At 47.8% G+C, this 22,314-nt stretch overlaps 1 protein-coding gene across 1 annotated transcript; it reads left to right on the forward strand.

Annotated features, from left to right (window-relative positions):
* The first annotated feature begins 961 nt into the window (after positions 1-961).
* Positions 962-20,154, forward strand: GLOD5 (glyoxalase domain containing 5). Its single transcript, XM_054040922.1, is given in 6 exon segments — positions 962-1,039; positions 11,858-12,022; positions 12,133-12,212; positions 12,214-12,274; positions 13,504-13,659; positions 15,936-20,154. Coding segments are annotated over 5 exon segments (591 nt in total). The 5' UTR covers positions 962-1,039; positions 11,858-11,878; the 3' UTR covers positions 16,086-20,154.
* Positions 20,155-22,314: the final 2,160 nt, after the last annotated feature.

Here is a 22,314-nt window from a genome sequence, read left to right on the forward strand (position 1 = left end):
AAATGGGAGCGCATTCCGCCAGCTTCGGGTGAGTGAGGAGTAGCCCAGAGAACTGACAGGCTGAGAAGTTGACAACAGGACCTCGGGCATGGCACACAAGTTTGTCGCTCCAGTTTTAGGCAGGGGTAGCTCCACTGACATCATTGGCATGGAGCTGGAGTTACACCATGATGAACCACGAGCTCAGAGGACAGGTAGAGCAGCATGGATCAAATCACACAGATAAGGCAGAGCCAGAGAGTGGAGAATCTTGAATAAAGTGGAGGAAAGTCTACAGGTTCTCCTCAGGTTAATCGGTAGCCAGTGTGGCTGCTTGGAGAGGGATCCTGAGGTCCAGGGGACATAGATGCCACACCCAGAGACTCTAAACGCAGTAGTACTCACACAGGCCTTGTCGAAGTCCGTTTAGCGCCACCACTAAGAGCAACATGGGGAGCTCTACAGTGGACAGGACATCAGGATGTACCATCATGAACCTGCTTATAATTGCAGGGATGAGCAATTCCTTCCTGCCTCATTGATGCTCTAGTGTCCCCGGGGGCACTGAGTGTGCGCACAACCTGATGGGACAATATGACCTTTGCCTGACTCAGAGGCACAGAGCGCCCCCTGGAGGCAGGGAAGGAGTGGTGATTCCCAGGCAGGCACATCCTGCACAGCTGGGGTAAGCCCAAGAACTGCAGTCGTGTGCCCCAGTTTCTGTTTTCTGGGAGCTCCCTGTAGCCTGTGCTGTTGCACAGGGAGGCTGTATTCTCTATTTTAGAAGCAAGCATGTGTTACACACAAAGCTGGGGAAAATGCCTGAGATCTTTGGCCCCAACCTGGTCAGCTGCTTTGTACGAACAGAATCCAAGGTCTCCACGGAGGGGAGGGAGCAACATTCAGGAGTCAGGCTTTTATTTATACTCGCTCTATGTCATTTCCTTGGGAACTCTGCTCCCAGCACAGCTCAGCTCTGGGGACCAGGAAGTGGTTAGCTGAAGGGGACAGTGTTCTTTCAGGCTGTTTTGCTGAGCCTGCCTGTCTTCATTGCGTGCAGGTACTGGGCTTTTTTATTTTTTTCCTACCAACATTTCACTCATGTTCATTTCCTGATATCAGACAACACTTAAATATTAACTCTAGAAGTGCAGACAGTGACTCTGCAAATGGTTCTGAGGCTGGGGCTGGGGGGGGAGGGGAGATTGCAAAGTGACAGGCTGTGTCTTCAGACAGCAAACATCCTGAGTGCTTGCTCGACTGAAAATCAGCTCTTGCAAACACCAGAAAGCAAAGCCAATGTATCTAGGGTTACCATACGTCCGGATTTTCCCGGACATGTCTGGCTTTTTGGGCTCCAAATCCCCGTCCGGGGGGAAATCCCAAAAAGCCAGACATGTCCGGGAAAATCGGGACATGCGGGGCCGGGCCAGCAGAGCAGTGCCAGGCCAGCCCGGAGGCTCAGGGGCCGGGCTGGCGGAGCGGTGCCGGGCCGGGGGCTCGGGGGACGGGCCGGCAGAGCAGTGCTGGGCCGGGCTGGGGACTCGGGGGACGGGCCGGCGGAGTGGTGTCGGGCCGGGGGCTCGGGGGACGGGCCGGCGGTGCAGGGCCGGGCCGGGGGGTGCTCGGCCAGGGCCCGGGCCCGGGGCCGGCATCCTATGACCCGAGCCGACCCCCACACCCCTCTTACCTGCTTCAGGCTTCCCGCGAATCAAATGTTCGCGGGAAGCAGGGGAGGGGGCGGAGACTTTGGGGAAGGGGCGGAGTTGGGGCATGGGCGTGGGCGGGGCTGGGGGCGTGGGCGGGGCTGGGGCCCCGTGGAGTGTCCTCCTTTTGGAGGCACAAAATATGGTAACCCTAAATGTATCAGGATTCCGGTTGCTACACACGCAGGCCCACAGGCTTGCATGGGACTTTGCAGAAACTGCATACAATCTAAAGGGTGTTTGGTTCAGCATTTTCAAACGCTAGCTCAAGAAAGTGCCGGTGAATTTTTAATGGCAGCGTCACACTGCTTTTCACTGTAATTGGTGGAAACAGCAAGAGCGCCACAGATCTGGATAATTCTGAGGTCTTGCATATGTTATTTGTGAAATACTTTCTGCCTTTATAACTCTGGTGGCCTCAGGACATCGCCTCCAGATCCCAGACAGTGACTTTGACATGAACAGGGAGGAGACTTGCCCAGATTTGCCCTCTGGGAATCTGGGCCAGGTTTTACAGCGAGCTCATGCCAGGCTGGGCGGGAGTTGGAAACCTTGTCTATACTAGCATTTTTCTCAAACTCACTCACTGCTGCAGCTGCACCAGTGGGAGGGCTAGCATAGATGGGCTACCGGGGCTTTTACTATGGTGCAGGCTAACCTTGAGAAATGCCAGTGTACTTATAACATAGGAGTTCAGTGAGTGTGTATAGTCACACACTGCAGAAACGATCAATATAGTTCATATGGCAATTACATCATCCCCTATTGAGTCTCAGTGCCTTAGAATCATAGAATCATAGACTTTAAGATCAGAAGGGACCATTATGATAATCTAGTCTGACCTCCTGCACGACGCAGGCCACAGAATCTCACCGACGCACTCCTGTATCAAACCTAGGGTTACCATCCGTCCGGGTTTCCCTGGACATGTCTGGCTTTTTCAGCTTTAAATGGCCGTCCGGGGGCGATTTCTAATAAAGTAGAAATGTCCGGGATTTCCCCCTTCCCCTCATGCAGAGTGCGGTGCGGCTAATTGGACGGCTGGGCCTGATTGAAAGCCGCTCGCAGCCACTGGGGCCTCTAGCAGCCAGAGTCCCTCCCCTTCCCCCACTCCCTCCTCCCCCGCAGAGCAGCACAGCACAGTGTTTGGCTGCACGTGGAGCCCGCAGCTCTCCCTTGGCCTGGTGACGGGGGGCAGGCAAGGGACAGGGAATGGGGGGTTAGATTGGTTGGGATTTCTGGGGGGGGCCTGTCGGGAGAAGGGGATGTAGAGAGCAGTTGGGGCACTCAGGGGGCAGGGAGCAGGGAGACTTAGATAGGGGGTGGGGTCCTGGGGGCAGTTAGGGTGGGGGGGTCTCAGGAGGGGGCAGTCAGGGGACACGTAGGCGGTAGGGGGATTCTGAGGGGGGAGGGAAGTGGGAGGGGGCGGGGCTAGGGCGGCACCCCGTGTCCTCTTTTTTGATTAATAAAATATGGTAACCCTAATCAAACCCCTAACCTATGTCTGAGCTATTGAAGTCCTCAAATCGTGGTTTTAAGACTTCAAGGTGAAGAGAATCCTCCAGCAAGTGGCCTGTGCCCCACGCTGCAGAGGAAGGCGAAAAACCCTCAGGGCCTCTGCCAATCTGTCCTGGAGCAAAATTCCTTCCTGACCCCAACTATGACGATCAGCTAAACCCAGAGCATGTGGGCAAGACTCACCAGCCAGCACCCAGGAAAGAATTCTCTGTAGTAACTCAGATCCCACCCCATCTAACATCCCATCACAGACATATTGGGCATATTTACCGCTAATAGTCAAAGATCAATTAATTGCCAAAATTAGGCTATCCCATCATACAATCCCCTCCATAAATTTATCAAGCTTAGTCTTGAAACCAGATATGTCTTTGCCCCCACTGCTCCCCTTGGAAGACTGTTCCAGAACTTCACTCCTCTGATGGTTAGAAACCTTTGTCTAATTTCAAGTCTAAACTTCCTGATGGCCATTTTTTCTTGTGTCCACATTGGTACTGAGCTTAAATAATTCCTCTCTCTCCCTGGTATTTATTCCTCTGATATATTTATAGAGAGCAATCATATCTCCCCTCAGTCTTCTTTTGGCTAGGCTAAACAAGCCAAGCTCTTTGAGTCTCCTTTCATAAGACAGGTTTTCTATTCCTCGGATCATCCTAGTAGCCCTTCTCTGTACCTGTTCCAGTTTGAATTCATCCTTCTCAAACATGGGAGACCAGAACTGCACCCAGTATTCCAGATGAGATCTCACCAGTGCCTTGTATAACGGTACTAACACCTCCTTATCTCTACTGGAAATACCTTACCTGATACATCCCAAGACTGCATTAGCTTTTTTCACGGCCATATCACATTGGCAGCACATAGTCATCCTGTGATCAACCAATACTCCGAGGTCCTTCTCCTCCTCTGTTACTTCCAACTGATGCATCCCCAGCTTATAACAAAAATTCTTGTTATTAATCCCTAAATGCATGACCTTGCATTTTTCACTAGTAATTTCATCCTAATACTATTACTCCAGTTTACAAGATCATCCAGATCTTCCTGTACGATATCCCGGTCCTTCTCTGTATTGGCCATACCTCCCAGCTTTATGTCATCCGCAAACTTTATTAGCACATTCTCACTTTTTATGTCAAGGTCAGTAATAAAAAGATTAAAAAAGACTGGTCCCAAAACCGATCCCTGAGGAACTCCACTAGTAACCTCCCTACAGCCTGACAAGTCACTTTTCAGTACCACCCGTTGTAGTCTCCCCTTTAACCAGTTCCTTATCCACCTTTCAATTTTCATATTGATCCCCATCTTTTCCAATTTAGCTAATAATTCCCCATGTGGAACCATATCAAATGCCTTACTGAAATTGAGGTAAATTAGATCCACTGCATTTCCTTTGTCTAACAAATCTGTTACCTTCTCCAAGAAGGAGATCAGGTTGGTTTGGCACAATCTACCTTTTGTAAAACCATGTTGTATTTTGTCCCAATTACCATTGACCTCAATGTCCTTAACTACTTTCCCCTTCAAAAAATTTTTCCAAGACCTTCCATACTACAGATGTCAAACTAACAGGCCTGTAGTTACCCGGATCACTTTTTTTTCCTTTCTTAAAAATAGGAACTATGTTAGCAATTCTCCAGTCATATGGTACAACCCCTGAGTTTACAGATTCATTAAAAATTCTGGCTAATGGGCTTGCAATTTCATGTGCCAGTTCCTTTAATATTCTTGGATGAAGATTATCTGGCCCCCCCGATTTAGTCCCATTAAGCTGTTCAAGTTTGGCTTCTACCTCAGATGGTAATATCTACCACCATATTTTCATTCCAATTTGTCATCCTACCATTACCCCTAAGCTTCTCATTAGCCTCATTAAAGACTGAGGCAAAGTATTTGTTTAGATATTGGGCCATGTCAAGATTATCCTTTACCTCCACTCCAGCCTCAGTGTTTAGCGGTCCCACTTCTTCTCTCTTTGTTTTCTTCTTATTTATATGGCTATAGAACCTTTTACTATTGATTTTAATTCCCTTTGCAAGGTCCAACTCTACATGGCTTTTGGCCTCTCTCACTTTATCCCTACATGTTTTGACCTCAATAAGGTAGCTTTCCTTGCTGATCGCTCCCACCTTCCACTCCTTGTAGGCTTTCTGCTTTTTCTTAATCACCTCTCTGAGATGCTTGCTCATCCAGCTTGGTCTACAATTGCTGCCTATGAATTTTTCCCCCTTTCTTGGGATGCAGGCTTCTGATAGTTTCTGCAACTTTGACTTGAAGTAATTCCAGGCCTCCTCCTCCTTTAGGTCCACAGGTTCTTCAGTCCAATCCACTTCCCTAACTAATTTCCTTAATTTTTTTAAGTTAGCCCTTTTGAAATCAAAAACCCTAGTCACAGATCTATTTTTGTTTATCCTTCCATTTAGTTTGAACTGAATTAGCTAATGATTGCTCGAACCAAGGTTGTCCCCTACAACCATTTCTTTGACGAGGTCCTCACTACTCACCAAAACCAAATCTAAAATGGCATCCCCTCTTGTTGGTTCATCAACTACTTGGTGAAGGAATCCATCAGCTATCACATCCAGGAAAAACTGAGCCCTATTATTATTACTAGCACTTGTCCTCCAGTCTATATCTGGGAAGTTAAAGTCTCCCATGATCACACAATTCCCATTAGTAGTTACTTCATTAAAAACATTAAAGAGGTCTCTATCCATATCCAAATCAGATCCCGGTGGTCTATAGCACACCCCAAGCACTATCCCAGGGGAGGCTTTAGTAGCTTTCTTCCCCAATGTGATTTTTTCCCAGACAGACTCTGTCTTATCCATCCCATCGCTTCTTATTTCTTTACAGTCTACCTCATCATTGATATACCATGCTACTCCACCACCTTTGCCTTTATTTCTGTCTTTCCTAAACAGCACATACCCTTCAATACCTGTACTCCAGTCATGACTATTATTCCACCATGTTTCTGTTATCCCTATAATATCTGGTTTCACTTCCTGCACCAGTAACTCTAGTTCCTCCATTTTGTTACCTAGGCTCCTCGCATTGGTGTACAAACATCTTAATTTTTGCTGTTTGGCTTCGCTCACATTCTTTACCTAATTAGGCACAGATATTCTACTGCCAGTATCACCTATTAGACTGGTATCTACACTACCCTTCCTCCTTATGTCCATTCTCCTACCCATGGCTGTATCCTTTCTTACTTCATTTTCTTCCCTCTCAATGTTAAAATCCAGAGTGGAGATTACCTGGACATCTCCCAATCATCTCCCCCCAGTTCCTAGTTTAAAGCTCTTTTAATCGGTTGTGCCAGCCTCCATCCTAGAAGTCTATTTCCCTCCCTACTCAGGTGAAGTCCATCCTGAGAGAACAGTCCTCTGTCCATGAATGCCTCCAAGTGGCCATACATCCCAAAGCCCTCCTTACAGCACCACTGCCTGAGTCATCTGTTGATCATCATAATCTTGTCACACCTTTGTGGCCCTTCTCTAGGAACAGGCAGAATCCCACTGAAGATCACCTGAGCCTTGATTTCCTTAAGCATCTTCCCCAGCCTGGCACAGTCTCCCTTGATACATTCCAGTGAGAATCTAGCCGTACCATTCGTTCCCACATGAAGGACAATCAGTGGATTCTTTCCGCTACTGTTAGGATCCTCTTCAGCCTCAGGTCCACATCCCATATCTTAGCACCCGGCAGACAGCACACCCTTCTGTTCTCTGGATTAGTTCTGGTTACAGGCCTGTCTATTCTTCTCAGTAAGGAGTCCCCAATTACGTAGACCTGCCTTTTCCTGGTGATGGTGCAATTCTCCAGTCTATCCCCTGTTCCCTCTGGCTGCAAATCCTCTCGATTCCTATTCTTCCTTGCAATCCTCCACAACTCATCCCGTATCCTCCTGGGGCTCATATTTGGTGTTGTTATCTCCACTGACTCTTCCCCTCTTCCTACAGGACTAGCTGCTCTCCTCTTCTTTCTTGCCCTCTCACCTTCAGCGACCACCTCCTGGGCCCCTTCATTTTCCAACTCTAACCCTTGATTTATTTGTTTCATGGCTGGCCCCAAATAAAAGGCTATGGGATTGTTGGTGGTGTTTTTGTCAGTCAATAATGGAAAGGGCTGAGAGGGTTTATTTTCCCCCGTTGTTGTTGTTTTTTCAAACTTAGAAAAATCAGGAGCATCAAGTCTACTGTGTGTTGGTTTTGCTGGGGGACTAGTTGAGGGCCTCAGAGAAGAGGATTATGACTTGTGTCAGAACTTAATTCAAGTGTTGGACCTTTAACAAAGAGAACTCTTTTCCCGACTGTTAATTGAGTGTTTGGGTTAAACAGATATAAACACAGACTTTAGCATTTTGAATTAAAACTATTTCCCCTTTTGATTAAAGAGATTTCACTTACATGTTATTGATGATGGCATAATCTTCCTGGTTCTTCAGTGGCACATAGAGTCTTCCATGCTAGACAAGACCTAAATATCTCTTGTAAAATCAATCAGAAAAAGAAATGAAAACCTCTCAAATCTCAAAAAGTGCTATTTTCCTTCTGCAGGTCGATTCAAAAGCATCCCTAGTCACTGGAGAAACAAACATTTTGCATTACTGAGTCAAGTAATTTAAATCTGCTGGTAATCTGTGTTTCTCTAAGTATAATAGGGAGCCCTGTGCTGTAGGGCAGTGATTCACAACCTTTTTGGGCTCAGACCCCATTTGTAAATGGCCTGTCTCTGGTGTGCTAGTGCGCCTTTGTCTCTGAGAAAATAGTTAGTGAGTGCTACCCAGAACTACAACATATTTCAGTAACAATCATATAGAAAAATCTCATAATTTTACATGCAGTGATTTTACACACATTTCAATGGGATGATAATATTCAGCAGATTATGAGATTGCAAATGATACCTCACAAGCATACTTTGTACAAAATAAATCATAACCTTACAGAAGTGGTGAACATGGAGTACAGGGGGTCATATGCGGTACAGGGTGTCACCGGGGGTTCCCAGTAGGAAGAGCAGGGTTTCAGTCCACTTGGAAAGGGTGAGGTGGCAGAAGGACAGAAGAAGACTGATAGAGAGTCCAGGCATGATTGAAGGTGATGAGGGCTGCTACCAGATTTGCCTGCTACTTTGGGGTACACTTATTTGTTAGGGTTACTCTTCTGGGCGGGGGGTCTGTAATTCTATCAATGTACTGCTTGTGTCACTTGTGTTCTCATAAGGAGCTCTACTTCTCCCTGCTGCAAGTCCCCTCCCAATGGAGCTATCCTGCAGGACCTAGGTTCCCCAGGACTGGGTTCCTCCAGCCCCAGAATCAGACAAATACACGCACACACACATTAACAGAGCGTGTCTGAGCAGACTGGGTGAATCAGCACTCCCGAGCTGATCCCTTATATGTCCCTGGACTCAGCAGGCTGGGTCAAGCGGCACTTCCAAGCTGCCACTTTCATATGCCACAGGCACTGCACCGGAATAGAGCACGCCTGAGCAGCTGGGTCAAGTAGCACTTCCAAGCTGCCACCCTCATATGTTCCAGGTTCAGCACGTCCCTATCCCCACCTTCACATTACAATTGTTCTGGTAGTAACCCACTGGATGAGCAAACCCCACAGGATTTTTGGGCGCTACAGGGATCTTTAGCTTAGGTAAGAGGAGAGTTGCTGCAGAGCGAATGAGGAAGCCAAAAACATAAAAGAGAGAGAGGGAGAGAGAGGGAAGCAACCAGCTGAACCATAAAAGTTATTTATTGCCAGGTAATAACCACACAAGGAGAGCCAAACAAACAAAACAGTTACAATATTAAATCTAACTTAAATTTTATTACAAAAGTCAGGTTTAGAAAACTATAACTGATCACACAAGTCAGGATTAGAAAGATATGCCTACAGTAGAAAAGAAAAAGAGAGAGAGAGAGAGAGAGTTGGGTTCTCACCACTCCGTGAAGCTTGAATCGATTGGGGATCCCGGGGGTGGTGATAGCTGAGGGTCCGGAGTGCTGGAGACTGGCAGAGCCCCCAGCACGATCAGTCAGGAGAAGATAAAGTCCCAATGGAATTGATGCAGATTTCGGATCCAGGCATCAGAACCCTTACTTGAGCGTGGGTAGGGGTTTTTGTAGGGAAACAACAATGGTTCAAGGGAGGAGACTAGGTTTGTTTATGGGCAAACTGATGGCTCAAGGGAGTATACCAAAGTTGTTTTGTTCAGGCTAGTCCAGTGGTTTTTAAAGTTCGGGTTGCAACCCAGTACTGGGTCATGGAACGCCAGTAAAAACTAATAGTAAAACTAGTAGTCCCTACCCAGAAGCGGCCAGCAGCAGGTCCAGCTCATAGGCTCCGCCCCCACCTCGAGCACCAGCTCCACACTCACAACAATGGGAGCTGGGAGGGTGCCTGTGGGCAAGAGATGCGCGGAGCTGCTTGCACACCTCTGCCTAGGAGCTGGACCTGCTGGTCACTTCTGGGGTGCAGCACAGTTCGCAGTGCCAGGACAGGTGGGAAGCCTGCCTCTGCACCCCGGCTGCACTGCTGCCCAGGAGCTGCCAGAGGTAAGCCCGCGCCCCACACCCCAATCCCCTGCCCCAGCCCTGAGCCCCCCCCAAACCAAGAGCCCCTTCCTGCACCCCAATGCCCTCATCCCCGGTCCCACCCCAGAGCCTGCACTCCTAGCCCAGAGCCCTGCCCCCCTCCCACACCACTGCCCCTTGCCCCAGCCCTGAGCCCCCTCCCATACCCCAACCCCTCATCCCCAGCTCCACTGGGTCTCAGGCATCAACCATTTTCTTCAACTGGGTCACCAGAAAAAAAGTTTGAAAACCACTGGGCTAGACAATGGGAGCTGATCATTCCTGACTATAGGTGGTGTTCCTTGGAGGGAGCTCACAGTGCAATTAGGCAGCTGCAGTATTTTGGATACCAATAAAGGATTTATTACTAGAATTGGTCTGATAACTACTGAGCTGGGTGTGTACAGGCGTGGGTTCATTACCATCTGGAGCAGAGATCCCCCATGATGCAGTGCTTCCCTGCTTTTCTGGACCCAGAGTTCCATGCGGTTCTTGCCTTGGAATCTCTGTTCTCCATTCTGTATGCTAATGGAGATGCCTCCCTGTCCCATCTTCGATGCAAATGAGGCTAGGGGAGTTTCCTTAATCCTGTCATCCTTATCCCAGGAGTTTAGGTGTGTCTCCCACTGCCTTTTCATTGCTTTTTGTAAGTCTTTCTTCTGACTGGTTTTGGTTCAAGCAGAGGCTGCGGGGAGAGGGGGTCCTTTGTGAGTCAGACAGGCTGGGTACTGCGCCCTGGTTTCCCAAGAACACAGAGCTAACAGGGGTGGTATGTGAGGCAAGGGAAGAGATGTCTTGAACTTTCATGACTGCTTGCACTGGGGTGAGAAATGGACTATGTGGTTCCGATTTGTGTTATGTACTGCATTGCACAAAGGCTTTTATAACAAACTAACCCAGAGGCTGGTATTACAGTGTCAAGAGAGCCTGAAGTGAAGTTATTGGGTTAGCTGAGAGGGAAAACTGAGGCAGGCACAATTGTAGTGCCACAGCTGGCCTCAGGAGGGTGCTCCAGGCAGGATTGCCTTATGACTGTATCATACGTTGATAGGGTAACTGTCAGCCATCCCATCTGCCCGTGCTCCTAGCCATCACTCATTGGCTGATTCTTCTAGGACCTGACTCAAAGTCCATTGACGTCAATTGAAAGTCTCTCATTAATTTCGGTGGGCTTTGAATCGGGCATCACAAGACAGGTTGGTCTTGAGGAAGCATTTCAAGGAGGAGAACATATTTTTCATGTGCCAACCTGTAGCAGGGTGGTTACCTGCTCCATCCCTGACAGGGTTAAAACCAGCCCTGGGAGAGGGCTGGGAGAACAGCCCAGGCTGAGTGGGAAGCAGGCTCAGCTGGGGCCACGCCCCAATCAGGGCCCAGCTGGCCCTATAAAGGCTTGAGCCAGGCACTCAAGCAAACAGTCTCTCTCTAGTTGTAGAGGGAGATGGGCCTGGCTGTAGGGAGCTAGAGACAGGGTACCTGAGTGGAGCAGGGCTGGGGAAAGGCAGAGGAACTGGAGAGCTCAAGCCTGGAAAGCCCCAGGCTGCAGCCTAGCATAAGGCAAATAGGTACTGGGGGTTGCAGGGGGGCAGCCCAGGGGTAGGCAAAGGCAGCAGGTCCAAACCCAACCTTGCTGGTGATGAGTAGGCTGATACTGCAATCTGCCCAGGACGTGGGAGCTGGATGATGACTGGCAGTAGCTATATGCTGAGGCAAGGTAGGGATAGGGGGTGGGGTTCCCCTGGGTGGGGAGACCCTGAGACTGAAGAGTACTGCCAGAGGGGCAGCACCCCAGAGAAAAGGGCACTGGGGCCCTGGGAGGGACACAGGGGCCCAGCAGTAGCGGGCATGGCCTGCAGAGACCGCTCCAATGGCTGGAGAGCTAATTCCCTGAGACGACCAGCAGGAGGCGCTGCAGGGGTGAGTCCACGCTGCTACACAACCGCAGGCCAAAAGAAAACCAAACTTTGGCTTCTGCTTCTATTTAATTAGCCCCACGTCCCTAGCCAGCCCAACTAGTAAATGACCTGATAGTTTGTCCTTGCATCTCACTAACCTTATTTCTACTTGGGTTTAGTCTCTGGTTCCTGGCTTTCAGATGGCCTTCTGGCAGGAGAAGCGTGAGGGCCCCCAACCATGTCTTATCCATCGACTGGATCACCTGGTGCTGACTGTGAAGAGCATTGAGGACACCGTAGGCTTTTATTCCAAAGTCTTGGGTATGGAAGTAGTCACTTTCAAGGTAATCTGAGGGGCAAGATAGAGTTGGGATATTCTGAGTTCTAGTCCTGCTTCTGCCATTGACTTACTGTGTCACCGTGAGCAAGGCATCTCTATTTTCCCTATCTGTAGAGTGAAGACTTTAGGAACTGTCAGCCCATGGCACGTCTGACTAAGTGTCCTGTCTCTGACATAAGTCAGCAGCAGCTTTGTCAGGCAGGTACAGAAGACCCTACAGCAGGAAATAATGGAAGAACCTACCTCTAGAGCAGAGGTTCTCAAACTTCTCATATTGCATATCCCCTTCCAGCTGCCCACATACCCCTATCCTCCTCCTCACTGATGCTTTGAGTGTTCTTGTTTAACACTACCTGTCTTTAGCCATCTCTCTATTGGACTGTTACATACAGATATAGTTATAGTGCGATGTACACAACTTGAAAAAAAAAAACCTGACTAAGTTCTGAGCTCAGTTAGACCAGACAGTTGCTGGGCAACTGAACCCATGCTGTACAGTGATTGGAGGTGAGGGCTCTGTACCTCAGCATCTCTGTGTATCTGTGTTCTCATTGGTACATCTTGAAGTAAATTAACTACCGTATTTTACATAACAAATTCCCACAGAGTTTTAAAGCTTTGTCTGAGTAGCCTGTTATGAGAATGCAATAAATAAAATAATGAATAAATAAAATCCACCATTACACAATTTCTCCCACGTATCCTCCCACCCCCGAGATGTCTCTCATGCCCCCAGGGGGATGCATACCACAGTTTGGGAAGCCCTGTTTTAAAGGAAGCTTCCTCCTGACCCCCAATAGCCAGAGTTCAGAACCTATGCTTTGAAGCAGAATAGCTTATACACCAGAGGCCCCTAAGCCCCTTACTTCTTGAGTTGCTTGACATTTTTGGAATTTTGACAGACACACGGAACAAAAAAACTGACATTTTCACAATTCCCCCCTGCCCATTTCCCAGTTCTAGAGCAGCTTGCACTGCTTTGAAGTTAAACATTTCAGCAAAGTTTCAAATTTGGACCAAAAACTGAAATCCATTTTTGTTTGTTTAAATTCACTTTTTAAAAAAAAAAAACTGCTTGACCTCATAGAGCCAGTGGGAGGGCTGGTTAGTTCCTGGGTGACATTTCCAAAGACACATGTAGCAGCAGCTAGGCATCAAACGTCATTTGGGTCTTTGAAATTCTCCTTCTCCTCCCATGTCTGTAAAGCTATAGCAATGCTAAGACCTCACTCCTGTGTCCCTTGTTGTGCTATGGAACAGAAGTTCCACTTGCTTTCCACTAGGGGGTGACATTGAGTACAGAAATGGACCACACCTCCTACCTGTCAAAGAGATTTCTCCTGTTCTCTCAGAGCAGTATCCCTGGTGCTATGAACAGGTGGCTCACTCCCCAGCCCAGGGTTTCCCTTGCAGTCCTGGCGTTCAGCACAGTGGGTCTCTGTTTGACAGTACATTGATCCTTTCCTTCCCTTCCCTTGGTGACAGGGCAACCGGAAAGCGCTACGTTTCGGGAACCAAAAGTTTAACCTCCACGAGGCTGGGAAGGAGTTTGAACCCAAGGCTCGCAGACCAGTTCCTGGTTCCATAGATGTCTGCTTGATCACAGACACCTCGCTAGACCAGCTAGTGGGACACCTGAAGGTTGGGAAAACTGTGTTTCACACAAGTAGCCACATGTCTTATGGGATGCTACCATAGGCCTGATGTGAATGAATAAACCCAGGGGTGTGTGAGAGAGTAATGGGGCTAGCAAACTTCCCTGTCATGTTGGAGACCTGGTGCCCATTTCAGCTTGTGCTTACAGCAGTGTAAATCAGGAGTAATTCCACTCAGGTCAAGGGGGTTGTAAGGAAGAGGAGAACCAGACGCCTGGATTTCAGTGTGTGAACGTGAATCTCCTGGCTTTGTATTGCTCTGTATCACAAAACCTCCCCCTTTGGGATACATTTGAAAATCTCTGTATAACAGGTTCAGCACTGGGGTAGCAGGGGGTTTGGGGGCAAGGTCTATGGGGCAGGATTGAGGGGCATCGTCATAACTGTGTGTGGGAACCCCAGGACTGGAATAGCAGATGGGGCTGCAGGTCAGCAGCAGAGACATGCCTGGGAAACCCTGGACTGGAATAGCTGAGGGAGGTGTGAGACAGAATTGAAGGGCATCTGCAGAGCTGTGATGAAGGGAGACTAAGGGCAGGACTGGAATAGTAGTGCACGTTTCAGATCAGGGATGAGGTAAGGTGGCAGAGGCATACAGAACCCCCAGTCCTGGGACAGCAGAGTCCAGTACCTGCCAAAATATTACTCGCCAATGTTGTTTCTCTTGCCTTCAGAACACAAAACCCATCACCTACTAATCTATGTAATTGGCCCCTTCCTTCTGTCCATACACCATATGTTCAGCCCCATCCACCCACAATGTTTTGCAGTCCAACCTAGCTCAGTTGTGTCTCTTTATCTTCTCTGCTAGACAGCACAAGGAAGTCATAAGGAACAAGGATCCACATCAGCAGTGCTATGCTGTATGGATCACTGTCAGGGGCAATTGACAGCCTAGCTAGTTGTGCAGGTCTGCAGAGCATTTGCCACCGGGGCTGGCTCCAGGCACCAGTTCAGCAAGCAGGTGCTTGGGGCAGCCAAGGGGCAGGGGCGGCACGTCGGGCTCTTCAGGGGCAATTCTGCAGCGGGTCCCTAGGTCCCTCTCAGAGGGAAGGACCTGCCGCCGAAGAAGAAAGTGATGTGGTGGAGATGCCGCCGATCGCAATCGCAGCTTTTTTTTATTTATTTTATTGTTTTTGCCGCTTGGGGCGGCAAAAACCCTGGAGCCAGCCCTGTTTGCCACTGGACCCTTAATGAAGAGAATCTCTTGAGTTCAAAGTCCATGGAAGTCACTCAGAGTAGCGAGCACATGAGTGTTCAATAAGATGAATTTAGATCAGGGGTTGGCAACCTTTCAGAAGTGGTGTGCCCAGTCTTCATTTATTCACTTACTCTGATTTAAGGTTTTGTGTGCCAGTAATACATTTTAATGTTTTTAGAAGGTCTCTTTCTATAAATCTATAACTAAATTATTGTTGTATGTAAAGGAAATAAGGTTTTTAAAATGTTTAAGAAGTTTCATTTAAAATTAAATTAAAGTGCAGAGCCCCCCGGACTGGTGGCCAGGACCCGGGCAGTGTGAGTGCCACTGAAAATCAGCTCATGTGCCCCCTTTTGGCACGTGTGCCATAGGTTGTCTACCCCGATTTAGATGTTCTCAAGAAAGACACCATAGGGAACTGGAGATTGGGAGATTTCAGATTTTCTTACTATCCTCCGTGAGATCTCACCCAGCCATCCGCCTGGGAAATCCAAGACCTCCCCTCCCAATTCTAAGCAGTATGGGTCACATGGGGAGGGGCAGTTATACCTGTGCCTTCTTGAAGGTCTATTTCATTACCTGTGTGACTCTCTGCTTCCTACACCCACACCCCTTACCCATGGACAGATAAACCCAGGGACTTGGCAGATTAAGGGGTTAATGCAATAATAGCCTTAGCTCTGGAGACCTGTATTCAAAGCCTGGCTTAGCTCACCAGTAAACCTGAATCTATTGGTTGTGTCCTGTTCCCCTTTCTAGTGCTGAATGGTGAACAGCTTTTCTGCCAGGAGGTGCAGCCATCGAGTGCCACAGGCTGGGATCACAGGGTTCAAGAGCGGCTAGGGCCCTGCTTGGCAACACCTAGTGCTCTTCTAGGTCCTCTTCACCATCTGCCCCTCTCCTGGGGAAAGGCACAGCAACACTGTTAAATCAGAACAACCGTGGCCAGAGAGGTGCTTGGACAATGGTTCCACCATCTGCCTGGGGGGGGACTGGGGACAAGCCCCTTAGAAAACCATTGTTAATGCTGAAAACCAAACCTACTTTCCCTCTCCTTCCAGGCCTGTGGTGTGACTATTGAAGAAGGCCCAGTGCCCAGAACCGGTGCCATTGGTCCAATCACATCCATCTACTTCCGAGACCCCGATGAAAACCTGATTGAGGTTTCCAACTACAGCACTGATTTGGCTGTCGACAGAGTGAAGCATTAGCCACAATCCTCTTTCCACCACCCCCTAATCTTCTCAACCCTAGAGGCAAACAAAGGGAGGCTGTGATTTTTCTTTGTTCATTTGCAATGCAGTGTAGGATGGGGTTTGGGTGTTGCAAACTGAGAACACATCAGTTTGTGTCCATGTCCATTCTGCCAGGCTCCTGATATAGCGGGACATATCAGGCCTCATCCTCAAAGGAAACCTGCACAACACATTCAAAAGATGAGCTAGGGCTGGGAGCTTAAATTCATAAGTCTGCTAGACACTAAAAATCAGGGGCTGAACAGAGACACTGGATTTATGGCTTATTACAACAATCTGCTACCCACTAACTCTCCCCTCCCCCAACCCGCTTTTTGTCCTATGACTGCAGAGGTGTTAACTCTACCTTGAAAGGTCCCGTGCAATATATGCTATCTACTTATGCTAAACAATCTGTTCCACCGTTCATTTTGCTGTGACTCCGGGAGTACCTTTCCCAGCCCTGAAGAGCTCTTGGTGGCTCGGCAGCCTCTCTCCCACCAATAGAAGTTTTCCTAGCTGGGCAGCTGGAGAGTGGTGGCTGCTGGCCGGGAGCCCAGCTCTGAAAGCAGAGCTGCCACCAGCAGCAACACAGAAGTAAGGATGGCATGGTATCATATTGCCACCCATACTTCTGCCTGCAGAGCAGGGCCCTCAGTCAGCCACTCTCCAGCTGCCCAGCTCTGAAGGCAGCAGCGCCGGGGGATGACATGGTATGGTATTGCCACCCCTACTTCTGCGCAACTGCTGGCGGGACACCATCTTCAGAACTGGGCACCTGGCCAACAGGCGCCGCTCTCCAGCCACCCGGCTCTGAAGGCAGTGCAGAAGTAAGGGTGGCAATACCCTGACTCCCCCTCCCCCACCCCCAAATAACTTTGTAACTCCCCTGCAATTCCCTTTTGGCTCAGGACCCCAATTTGAGAAATGCTGGTCTCCCCTGTGAAATCTGTACAGTGTAGGGTAAAAGCGCATAAAAGACCAGATTTCACCGAGGAGAGCGGATTCCATGGTCTGTGATACAGTTTTCATGACCATGAATTTAGTAGGGCCCTAATAATAAGGGCAAGTGTGTAGGAAAATCAAGTATGAATCAACCACTAGATGGCAGCATTGCTTAATGTGGTCTCTGAAAGTGACAGTAGCTGCTGAGATTGCTGGAGACCAGAACCAGCCCATCAAAGGAAATTATATAGGGCCAGATCCTCTACTGGTGTAATTTGGTGTAGCTCCAAAGCAAGATCTGGCCCATTAACTGGTCTGCATGGCTCAGGATATGGGCTGGATGGACCCAGGATATGGAGCTTTTCAGCGTGGTCACTTGTTCACTTCATCACATTATTGAATGCTGCTTGGTGTATATCAAATGCTTTGGTGGATCTCCGATCTGTTCCCTGCAGATGGGAGAGACTGCACAGAAAGTGTCCCTGAGACCGCAAACGCTTACTTCCTGCTGCTCAAATCCCCGCAAGGCAACAGAATCCCTGCCCGGAGGAGATTGCAGTGGCACATGGCAGCACAGAGATTGCATGCCAGATAGCCCTGGTGGGGAGACCAGGTTTCAAGGGCTAAGTGGCTGAGTTGATTGATATGTAGAGGCATAAAGGAGAAGGGGGAGGGGAAGGGTAGGTGAAGAATGGAAAGGAGGCTGTTTGCTCTAAGCAGAGCAGGCTCTATTTAAAATAAAAAGGTGTGGCATTGATAGCAGGGAAAGGAAGACCTGAGGATTGGGAAGAGCACAGAGAATGAAAGCAGGTGTTGGGGGGGGGGAGGAGGAGGAGGATATAAACAAGGTCTCCAAGGACTGGCCATGCCTGGATTCTCTTGCTGCCTGGGAGTGAGACACTGGTAGAAAGTGCTCAGATCTCCCTGGTAGGATAAGAGCAGGGGTCTCGAACAACTGTGTGCTTTGTGACAGCCACTGCCACATGCAAAATCTGAGCCCCCAAGGCAAGATTTCAGGTTCAGAGGGAATCGTCAGCCTTGTCTAGCTGAACGGAAACTGCTAAAATTCTCATTTTAGCCCACCAAAAACAATTATGCCCAACTTGGCCTGTTCATTAATCTCTGCTCGAGACAGGTTTAGGGCTGGGATAGCAGCAAGTGCCCTAGGCCAGGACCGAGGTGCATGGCAGCTTTGGGAGGGCAGCACTTCAATGGTCAGGATGGAGGTGCACTGGCAGAGCTATGTGGGTGGAGCCTAGGGCTGGCAGAGCAGAGGGCGCTGCAGATTACAGCTGTGTGGGAAGCTTGCATGTCCCCTCGCCAACCTCTGCCTGACTCTAGCCAGCACTAATGGTCCTTTTGTATGAGCATTAACTTCAGAGATAAGGTGAGCGAAGAAATGCCTTTTATTGGACACTGCTTCTGTTGGTGAAAGACACCAGCTTTCGAGCTCCACAGCACTCTTCTGCCTGCCTGGGAAAGGTAATCAGAGGGCATGTCTACATTACAAAGTTAAGTCGATGTAAGGGAGCTTACCTTGACCTAACTACGTAAGCAGTGCATACACATTACAGTTTTCCTCCTGCCACTGCAACTTGCCCACTAGGCCGACCTAGTAAAACCACCTCAGCGAGAGGCATAAGGCTTAGGTGGACGTAGCTCAGACAGCGGTAGCTGTCAATTTCACCTCTGGTAGGGTCTCTGTTTTGAAGGGGGGGGGGCATTCCAGCTGTGAGCCCCAGCAGTGCAGACAGCTGGAAAACCCAGGCTGAGGGCTCCCCACAGAGCTCCCAGTGGGAGCCCGGCTGCTAAATACACAAATGTGTCACAGCTAAATACAACGTTAAGCATAAGGAGTTACCACATGTTGCAAGAGACCATTCAAAATGAAGTGAGCAGTTAGCACCTCTGCAGTCATAGGACAAGGAGAGTTAGTGGGTCACCAATTGTTGTAATGCGAGATATGTGTCTCTATTGAGTCCCTGCTTGGTGTCTAGCGGAGTTAAGAATTTGATGGTTATTATTCCACACTGCAAACATTAACGTCACACATATTCAAGAAATTGATCTAACATCATACATGTGCTAGTGTCACACTGTAAGCCACCACTCGCCTTTCATCTGGGTTGCTAAGCGAATGCACATGGATGTGTAATTCTAGCTTTTTACACAAGCTGGTGACAACAGGCGTTGATGATGTAGCTTCTTATTTTCTGGAGTTTTGCATATGGGAGCAGTTCTTGAGTTCGCCAGAAGAGGGCAATTTTGTCACCAACAAGGGTGCAAGTAAAAGGTACTTGGAGGTTGGAAAGACTTGGGAGATAGATGCAGTTAAAAATCATCTCTAAAACCCAAACAAAAAAAGTAAAATGCTCAGATTGTTTGTTGTTCTTTCCTGCTGCTATTTATAATGTACGAAGGTTGTGGAGAGACAAAGTTTTAGTGAAATTGGAGTTTCAGCTAAACCAATGTCTGCTATTGATACAGAGTCATAGATTTTAAGTTCAGAAGGAACCATTATTATAATCTGCTCCAACCTCCTGAATAGCACATGCTATAGAACCTCACCCAGTAATTTCTGCATCCAGCCCATAACTCCTGTTTGAGTTAGAGAAGACGTCCAATCTTGATTTAAAGACTGAAGTGATGGAAAACTCACTATATCTCTAGGTCAGATGGCCCAATAAATCACCCTCACTGTTGAAAATTTGCACCTTTTTTCTAGTCTGAATTTGTCTAGCTTCAGCTTCCAGCCATTGGATATTGTTATGCCTTTGTCTGCTAACTTAAAGAGCCATCCAACAAATCTCTTCCTATGTAGGTATCATTTTATTCTACACACACCTCTCTATCTAACTCAGCCCCTATCATTAGATGTGAGATTCCTTTGCGGTTACAGCCTGGGAGGCCAGGTGCCAGCCATGTGTGTAGGATAAACATCAAGATGAAGTTTTATATGAAAAAGAACATTTAAAAAAAAAACTAAACTGATTGTAAACTGTCCTTACAAGCAAAGCTCCTTGTGATGTGTCCAATGAACCTTGCAAAGACTCCCATTGTAAAACACTTTGAGATCGACTGATAAAAGCACTCTATAAGAGCTGGTTATTATTATTCCACAATGCAGATTTGCTGGCATTTATCAACTTTTGTCCAAGCATCTCACTGGCAGATTGAAATACAGTCTAAGGACTGCAAACATTCATAAAAACCAATTCAAGAGCTACATTGCAAGACAAGGAACTGGGTTTTATTTTCAATCATACTTGTTTATATCTGGAATTTGCTCCATTGATTTCCTCTTGATTTGCACCAGTGTAACTAAGAGCACAATTTATCCTAAGGCACCTAGGTTGTGCTCACACAGGGATAGACTCCATGCAAAATCGGGGCTTATATACAAACATAGCCCTGGTAGGTGACGTTCCCATTTTGCACGTCTAGTGTGTGCTTTGGCAGTGAAGGGTAGGCACTTAGACTGGAATTTTCAGAAGGGCTCAGCCCTTATAATTGGGGCCATATTTTCATAAGACCTGAGTATCCAACTTGCACCCCTGGACACTGGAGAATCTGGGTCTAAGTGTCACAATAGAATCTGAATATGTCTGAAAATCTGATCCTTTATCAGGTGACTAAGTGGGAGCCAAGCTGAAAATCTGACCCCACATTTTGAAAATGTGGTGCAAAGGTGCTGACATTGGGTGATAGAATGAGGAAATGCCTGGTAAAGGCATCTCTACCTTGTAGCTAGACACGTGGATCCCCCAATCTATGTTCTTGTTGCTCATTCTTAGACCTAGCAGGAGATCAGCTCTGAAGATTTGCAATTTGCTCTTTATTTACAAGGGCAATGGGCTGGTGTTCTGACAACTTGCTACATTACAGAGCTTGTCACTGCCATCAGATGGTCAATAAATGTTGCTCACCTGTAAAACTACACGGGGCAATTTAACCTTTCTGTGTATTCTGCTCTGGCTGGGAGTGACTCACATGAGTGGCAATTTGTTATGACTTCAGGTGTTAGGAAATTGCCTCATTCATTACATAGTTTCACTGTTATTCTTTAAAATGAGTCTCCTAAAGCAGCAGCACAAAACCCGCAACTCCTTGTTTATGGCATGTTGGGAATCTTAGGTGTATGATCCTTGCCCAACTCAGTTAGGCAAGTTAAAGAGGTAGGTAAACCCCTTACTGTCATACAATGACCACATGGGAGATCCCAAGGTTGGAGACTCCAAGAAGGAATTGTTTAGAGCTGTGGTTCTCAACCTTAGCCTGAAACACTGCTCCCATCTAGCTGGAATCCTTACTCCCACTTAGCAATGTGGGAAGGGCAGGGTGGGCACCAAGAGATCTGGGTGAAATTTGTTGCCTAAAAATTAGGTTTTTTTGGGCAAAAAGTGCAGATGTGAAGACACCAAAACAGTTTGCAAATGTATGTCGATTTTACCAAATTGTTTTGGTTTAAAAAAACAGCTTAAAAAATCAGATAAAAATCAAAATGTTTCAAATTGACATTGTTAATCAAGTTTTGATTAGCCATTACTTTGTTTCAGAATTTTCTTTAATTTTATTTTTTTTAATTAAAAAAAAAACCTTTACAAATGCTCAGAATCTAAACCCCACATTTTATTGTGGATCACGTGACTCTTTCACTCAACCCAAATGGAAACTATTTTCAGTTCACTAAAAATTTTAGTTTCAGGTTGACCCAAAATGAGGGGTTCCCTTTTTGTCCTGGTTTTCAGACCTACCAGCAAGCTGAAATGTCCATCATTTGCCCTGCCCCAGTCACGTGCTCTAGGCTCCCAGTCTGACTGAGATCTAGCAGTGTGGAAGTGGCAAGTGCCCCACCCCTGGGCTCACTTAAAGCTGGACTGGGTGTATCCTCACAGGGAGCTCTGCTCCCCAGCAGATGGACACAGAGCAACCTAAGAGATTTTTCCCCATCTTTAGTTCTAAGAGATTAATATTTTCCTGGTGTGGCCCTGGGGGTTTGCGCAGCCAGAAGAATGGGCAGCCCCAGAGCCCTGATTCCGGGCGTGCTGTTAGTCTGGCTGGTATCTGACATCAGGAAACATGGGTGGCACTTTTCCAAGGAGCTAGGTGCAGTGTATTCATACACCTAATCTGCTCCAGCCACAAGGTAAACAGTGTCCTCATGGCCTCAGGTCATTCATCCTCACCAAAGATTCCTGTACTTGCAGTCTCACCTGACTTAAAAGTTAAAACAAACTCCCCATGCCCAAGCTTCTGGAGG

The sequence above is a fragment of the Malaclemys terrapin genome, chromosome 9 (genome assembly GCF_027887155.1).
Source record: "Malaclemys terrapin pileata isolate rMalTer1 chromosome 9, rMalTer1.hap1, whole genome shotgun sequence".
Taxonomy (NCBI): domain Eukaryota; kingdom Metazoa; phylum Chordata; order Testudines; family Emydidae; genus Malaclemys; species Malaclemys terrapin.